At 65.1% G+C, this 7,512-nt stretch overlaps 1 protein-coding gene across 1 annotated transcript; it reads left to right on the top strand.

Moving 5' to 3' along the window:
- Positions 1 to 468: 468 nt before the first annotated feature.
- Positions 469 to 4,752, top strand: QTRT1 (queuine tRNA-ribosyltransferase catalytic subunit 1). The gene is given in 11 exon segments (XM_082076482.1): positions 469 to 822; positions 1,312 to 1,380; positions 1,988 to 2,126; positions 2,213 to 2,257; positions 2,260 to 2,290; positions 2,557 to 2,672; positions 3,710 to 3,848; positions 3,923 to 3,998; positions 4,102 to 4,208; positions 4,305 to 4,389; positions 4,476 to 4,752. Coding segments are annotated over 11 exon segments (1,302 nt in total). The 5' UTR covers positions 469 to 483; the 3' UTR covers positions 4,632 to 4,752.
- Positions 4,753 to 7,512: the final 2,760 nt, after the last annotated feature.

Raw genomic sequence — 7,512 nt, 5'->3', positions numbered from 1 at the left:
GCCTGCCACTCACCAGCTGGACCAACCCAGCCGGAGATGAGAACCGGAGGGAAGCCGGACAAAACCCTCTCGCCATTCGCTAAGCCAGCTGTCAATCAACAAATCCTGCCAGATGGTTGGCTGCTTAACTCCTTGCCCGCCCTCCCGGGCGCAGCCCAGTGCCCGTAGACCCCCGTGTAAACGCGCACTCCCCGCGGCGAAGCCGGGCTGACCCCCCCAAATCCCCCGGGGGACCCCCAGCCGTGGCCGTCACCTTGGGGGGGTCTTTGCTTCACACAGCAGTAAAGTCTAGAGCTTCCCAGTATAGAGCGCTGGGTGAACTGGGGGGGCTGCACCACAACCCGCTCCCCCCGCGCAAAACCCCCAGAGCTCCCCCGTACGGACACGGGCCCCGCAGCCTCAACATGGCGGGCGCGTTGCCCTTGGTTACGGCCACATCCGGCGGGAAGCGCGCGTCACGTGCGGCGCGCGGAGCGCGGGAAGATGGCGGCGCCCCTGGCGGCGGGAGCGGCAGCGGGAGCGGGAGCGGGAGCGGGAGCGGCAGCGGCAGCGGGAGCGGGAGCGGCAGCGGGAGCGGCAGCGGCAGCGGCAGCGGGAGCGGCAGCGGCAGCGGGAGCGGCGCCGCTGCTGCGGGTCACGGCGGAGTGCGGGCGCAGCCGCGCGCGGGCCGGGGAGCTGCTGCTGCCGCACGGCCCCGTGCCCTGCCCGGTCTTCATGCCCGTGGGCACCCGCGGCACGGCCAAGGGCGTCACGGCGGCGCAGCTCGCGGCGCTCGGCTGCCGCATCTGCCTCGGAAACACCTTCCACCTGGGCACGCGGCCGGTGAGCGGCGGGGCGGGCGGGGGCACCGGGCGGGGGCACCGGGAGGGGGCACCGGGAGGGGGCACCGGGAGGGGACACCGGGGAGCGGCGGCCGCGGGAACGGCCCGGGGAGGCCACGCCCCTTTGCCCCAAAGCCTTTTAAAGGCGCCCATAAAACCACGCCCCTGGCGGCCACGCCCCCACCGCGACCACGCCTCCTTCGCCGTGATGGCTCCGCCTCTTTGTCCATAAACGTCCCTTAAAGGCGCGCCCGAAGCCACGCCCCCGTTGCGGCCACGCCTCCTTCGCCCCAATGGCTCCGCCTCTTTACCCATAAAAGTCGACTCCCCTCGTGAGGCAACGCCCCCTATTTGCCCACACCCCCCCACGTCAGCACGGCCCATACGCCCTGGGTTGGCCCCGCCCCGTTCGCGCTTGCCCCGCCCCCCGGGTGTCCCACGCCGCCCCCGGGTCCCTGTGCCCGCCGGTCTGACCCGGTTCCCCCCGCAGGGCCCGGAGCTGGTGCGACGCGCGGGGGGGCTGCACCGCTTCATGGACTGGCCGCACAACCTGCTGACGGTGAGGGGGGGCCGGACCCCCCCCCGGGACCCCAACATCCCCCCACCCACCCCGCAGCTCCATTATTGGGGTCACCCTCCTATTATCAGTGTGTGTCCCCCATTACCTGGGTGTGTCCCCTTTTGACCCCCCCCACCCTATTATTGGGGTCCCCCCATGTGTCCTCCCCATTATCAGGGTGTCCCCCCCCAGCCCCATTATTGATATCCCTCTCATGTCCCCCCACCATTATTGGGATTCCCCCCATTATTGAGTTTCCCCCATTATTGGGTTCCCCCCGTTATTGGGGTTCCCCTCCATTATTGGGTTCCCCCCCCCATTATTGGGTCCCCTCCATTATTGGGTCCCCCACCATTATTGGGTCCCCCCCATTATTGGGTCTCCCCCATTATTGGGTTCCCCCCATTATTGGGGTTCCCTCCCATTATTGCGTTCCCCCTCCCATTATTGGGTTGCCCCCCTTTATTGGGTTTTCGCCCCCATTATTGGGGATTCCCCCTCCCATTATTGGCTTCCCCCCACTATTTGGCTTCCCCCCACTATTTGGCTTCCCCCCCATTATTGGGGTTCCCCCCCCCATTATTGGGGTTCCCCCTGTGCCCCCCAGGACAGCGGGGGGTTCCAGATGGTGTCGCTGGCGGCCCTGGCGGAGGTGACGGAGGAGGGGGTGCACTTCTGCCCCCCCCACGGCGGCCCCCCCCTCCTGCTGACCCCCGAGAAATCCATCGACATCCAGAAGGCCCTGGGTGAGTCCTTGTTGGGGGGGCGTTGAACCCCCAAAACTCAATATGGGGGGGTCACAGGACACCCCAAAAAAACCTCCCCCCACCAGGCGCTGATATCATGATGCAGCTGGACGACGTGGTGAGCAGCACCACGGGGGGCCGCGCGTCGAGGAGGCCATGGAGCGGTGGGGACCCCCCCAAAAATCCCCAAACCCCCCCAGACTCCCCAAAACACCCCCAGACCCCCCAGATAACCCCAAACCCCCAGATACCCCAACCCCTCCTGGGTCCCCCAGACCCCCCGGGAACCCCCAAACCCACCCTGGACCCCCCCCCGACTTCCCCAGACACCCCCAGGACACCCAGACCCCCTCAGGACCCCCCCAGTCTCCCCCCCAGGGCCCCCCTGTAGGTCCGTAGGTCTGTCGGCTGTCTCACCCGCTGTCCGCAGGTCTGTCCGCTGGCTCGATCGCTGTCTGGCCGTCCACCCGCCCCCCCAGCGCCAGCTGCTCTTCGCCATCGTGCAGGGGGGGCTGGACCCGGCGCTGCGCACGCGCTGCCTGCGAGGTACCGACCTTCGGCCTCAGCGTCATCCTCATCACCCCCCAGCCTTCCTCCCCATCCCCATCATCATCCTCATCACCCCCCAGCCTTCCTCCCCATCCCCATCATCATCCTCACCATCCCCCAGCCTTCCTCCCCATCCCCATCATCATCATTCTCACCACCCCCCAGCCTTCCTCCCCATCCCCATCATCATCCTCACCATCCCCCAGCCTTCCTCCCCATCCCCATCATCATCCTCATCACCCCCCAGCCTTCCTCCCCATCCCCATCATCATCCTCACCACCCCCCAGCCTTCCTCCCCATCCCCATCATCATCCTCACCATCCCCCAGCCTTCCTCCCCATCCCCATCATCATCCTCACCACCCCCCAGCCTTCCTCCCCATCCCCATCATCATCCTCACCACCCCCCAGCCTTCCTCCCCATCTCCATCATCATCCTCACCATCCCCCAGCCTTCCTCCCCATCTCCATCATCATCCTCATCACCCCCCAGCCTTCCTCCCCATCCCCATCATCATCCTCATCACCCCCCAGCCTTCCTCCCCATCATCATCCTCACCACCCCCCAGCCTTCCTCCCCATCTCCATCATCATCCTCACCATCCCCCAGCCTTCCTCCCCATCCCCATCGTCATCCTCATCATCTCCCCCACCTTCCTCCCCATCACCATCCTCATCCCCATCATCATCCCCCCCCACCTTTCTGCTCATCCTCCCCATCCCCATCATCATCATCCTCATCATCCCCCAGCCTTCCTCCCCATCATCATCCTCATCACCCCCCAGCCTTCCTCCCCATCACCATCCTCATCATCCTCATCATCCCCCCAGCCTTCCTCCCCACCACCATCCTCATCATCTCCATCTTCCTCCCCATCATCATCATCATCATCCCCCCCACCTTCCTCCCCATCCTCATCATCCTTCCCATCCTCATCATCCTCACCCCCCTGACCTTCCTCACCCCCCCAGACCTTCCTCCTCCTCCCCATCCTCACCCCCCGCCCTTCCTCACCCTCCTCCTCCCCCCCCAGCCATGACCGCCCGCCCCGTCCCCGGTTTCGCCATCGGCGGCCTGAGCGGGGGGGAGGAAAAGGCCCAATTCTGGCGCATGGTGAAGCTCAGCACCGACCTGCTGCCCCCCGACAAGCCGCGCTACCTCATGGGGGTGGGGTAAGTCCGGGGGGGGCGGCGGGGGGGCGTTATTTTGGGGTTCACCCCCCAAAAACACCCCCCCCCCCCCCCAGTTACGCCACCGACCTGGTCGTCTGCGTCGCGTTGGGCTGCGACATGTTCGACTGCGTCTTCCCCACCCGCACGGCCGTGAGTTCGTTTGGGGGGGCGCTTTGAAGTTGGGGGGGTCACACACGACCCCCCCAATTTATTTCTGACCCCCCCCCGTTTATTCCCCCCCCCCTTTCCGCAGCGTTTCGGCTCCGCTCTGGTCCCTTGGGGGTCCCTGCAGCTCAAGAACCGACAATTCGCCCGCGATTTCCGCCCCATCGATGAGAATTGCGGTTGCCCCGCCGGTGGGTCGGGGGGGGGTTATGGGGGGGCCCTGACCCCCCCATGGTCCCCCCCCCCCTCTTTTTAATTATTCCCCCCCGTTTTTGTTAATGACCCCCCCAGGCACAGCCGCGCGTTCCTCCACGCGCTGCTCCGCACCGACCCGGCCGCCCTGCACCACCTCACCGTGCACAACATCGCCTACCAGGTGCGGCGCGGGGGGGCCGGGCCCCCCCAGCCCCCTCATTAACCCCCCCGCACCCTTAATTAACCATTAATTACCCCCCCGCGCAGTTGAAGCTGATGGAGTCCATCCGCGAGAGCATCCGGGCCCAGCGCTTCCCGCAGTTCGTCCGCCAGTTCATGGCCACCATGTACGGGGGGGGACCCGCGCGCGTCCCCCCCTGGGCGCGCGAGGCCCTGGGGAGCGTCGGCATCACCCTGGACTGACCCCCCCCCGCCCCCCCCGGGGTGCTTTTACATCTATTTTTATACTTTTTTTGTGGGTTTTTTTTTACTATTTGGGTTGTGGGGTTTTTTTAAGGGGGGGGCGGTCAAATAAAGTTTGTTGGTGGGAATTTGTGGGGGTGTGAATGGGGGGGGGCAAGGGACAGGGCTGGGGCCGCCGCCCCGCCCAGGGACACTCCCTGCGGGACACGTTGGTGGCCTTTGTCCCCATGGAAATGGGGCGGGAGGTGACAAAGGGACGGGAAATCTCGGGGACCCTCAGCCCCCCCCGGGTGTCCCCAACACCCTGTGACCCCCCCCGAGTGTCCCCAACACCCTGTGACCCCCCCTCAGGTCCTGATGTCCCCAACACTCTGTGACCCCCCCCAGTTCCCAGTGTCCCCAACACTGTGTGAACCCCCCATGGAGTCCCAGTGTCCCCAACAACCTGTGACCCCCCAGGTCCCGATGTCTCCAACACCCTGTGACCCCCCCCGGGTGTCCCCAACACCCTGTGACCCCCCCAGGTCCTGATGTCCCCAACACCCTGTGACCCCCCCCCGGGTGTCCCCAACACCCTGTGACCCCCCCTCAGGTCCTGATGTCCCCAACACCCTGTGACCCCCCCGGGTGTCCCCAACCCCCTGTGACCCCCCCACGGGGTCTGAATGTCCCCAGTCCCCTGTGACCCCCCCAGGTCCCGATGTCTCCAACACCCTGTGACCCCCCCTCAGGTCCTGATGTCCCCAACACCCTGTGACCCCCCCGGGTGTCCCCAACACCCTGTGACCCCCAGGTCTCAGTGTCCCCAACCCCCTGTGACCCCCCCACGGGGTCTGAATGTCCCCAATCCCCTGTGACCCCCCCAGGTCCTGGTGTCCCCACCCCCTGTGCCCCCCCACGGGGTCTCGATGTCCCCACCCCCCGTGCCCCCCGCCAGGGTCTCGATGTCCCCAGCCCCTGTGCCCCCGTCCTGCTGTCCCCAGGCCGGGGGTGTCACGGGGGGGTCCGTGCGTCACCGGAGCCGCAGGAGGAAGTTTGTGGATGGGGTGGGGTGACCGTGGTTGCGTCACCGTCACCAACGATTTCTGTCACCGCCGGGTCACCCCCGCGGCCACTGGGACCGACGCACCTGGGCAGGTGAGGCTGGGAGGGACCGGAGCCACTGGGAGAGGCTCCGAGCAACTGGGACAGACTGGGACAGACTGGGACAGACTGGGAGAGAGTGAAACGGGCTGGGAGCAGCACCCGCAGGGAACTGGGACAGACTGGGACAGACTGGGACAGACTGGGAGAGACTGGGACAGACTGGGACAGACTGGGAGAGAGTGAAACGGGCTGGGAGCAGCACCCGCAGGGAACTGGGACAGACTGGGACAGACTGGGACAGACTGGGACAGACTGGGACAGACTGGGAGAGAGTGAAACGGGCTGGGAGCAGCACCCGCAGGGAACTGGGACAGACTGGGACAGACTGGGACAGACTGGGACAGACTGGGAGAGAGTGAAACGGGCTGGGAGCAGCACCCGCAGGGAACTGGGACAGACTGGGACAGACTGGGAGAGATTGAAACGGGCTGGGAGCAGCACCCACAGGGAACTGGGACAGACTGGGACAGACTGGGACAGACTGGGAGAGATTGAAATGGGCTGGGAGCAGCACCCGCAGGGAACTGGGACAGACTGGGACAGACTGGGACAGACTGGGAGAGAGTGAAATGGGCTGGGAGCAGCACCCGCAGGGGACTGGGACAGACTGGGACAGACTGGGAGAGATTGAAATGGGCTGGGAGCAGCACCTGCAGGGAACTGGGAGAGACTGGGAGCAACTGGGAGAGACTGAGAAGGGCTGGGAGCAGCACCTGCAGGGAACTGGGAGCAACTGGGAGCAACTGGGAAGGGCTGGGAGCAGCAGCTGGGTTGAGTTGGGAGCCACTGGGGTAAACTGGGAGCAACTGGGAAGGGCTGGGAGCTGCAAGAGGAGTCACCGAACAAGCGAGAACTGGGCAGGGAGGTGAGTGGTGCACTGGGGAAACTGGGGTGAACTGGGAGGGCTGAGTGCTGCTCCCCAGGGGGAAACTGGGGTGAACTGGGAGGGCTGAGTGCTGCTCCCCAGGGGGAAACTGGGGTGAACTGGTTAAGGTCAAGTGTTGCAATCCTGGGGTAAACTGGGGTGAACTGGGAGGGCTGAGCGCTGCACCTTGAGGTGAACTGGGAGAACTGGGAGAACTGGGAGCTGCACTGGGGGTGAACTGGGGTGAACTGGGAGAACTGGGAGCTGCACTGGGGGTGAACTGGGGTGAACTGGGAGAACTGGGAGCTGCACTGGGGGTGAACTGGGGTGAACTGGGAGAACTGGGAGCTGCACTGGGGGTGAACTGGGGTGAACTGGGAGAACTGGGCAGAGTCGGGAGCTGCACCTTGAGGTGAACTGGGAGAAATGGGGTGAACTGGGAGAACTGGGACCCCCCTTGTGTCCCCCATTATCGCACCCAGAGCCTCTTATCACCCAGTTTTGGGTGCAAACGAGCGGGATTTGGGTGCCAGCCAAGCACTGGGTGGGTGCCAAGTGCCCCTTTTTTGGGTGCCAAGTGCCCAGTTTTGGGTGTCCAATGCCCGTTATTTTGGGTGCCCAACACCCGTTATTTTGGGTGCCTAGTGCCCATTTTTGGGTGCCCAGTGCCCCGTTTTTTGGGTGCCAGTTGCTGGGTTTTGGGTGTCAAGCACAGGGGTATTTTGGGTGCCCAAGTCCCTTATTTTTGGGGGTGCTGAGTGCCCAGTTTTGGGTGTCAAGTGCCTGTTATTTTGGGTGCTAAACACCTGTTATTTTGGGTGCCTAGTACCCATTTTTGGGTGCCCAGTGCCCAGTTTTGGGTGTCCAATG

Source organism: Streptopelia decaocto, assembly GCF_964273445.1.
Source record: "Streptopelia decaocto genome assembly, contig: SUPER_29_unloc_2, whole genome shotgun sequence".
NCBI lineage: Eukaryota > Metazoa > Chordata > Aves > Columbiformes > Columbidae > Streptopelia > Streptopelia decaocto.
Note: the sequence above shows the minus strand (reverse complement) of the source record. Positions and strands in the feature narration are given on the sequence as shown.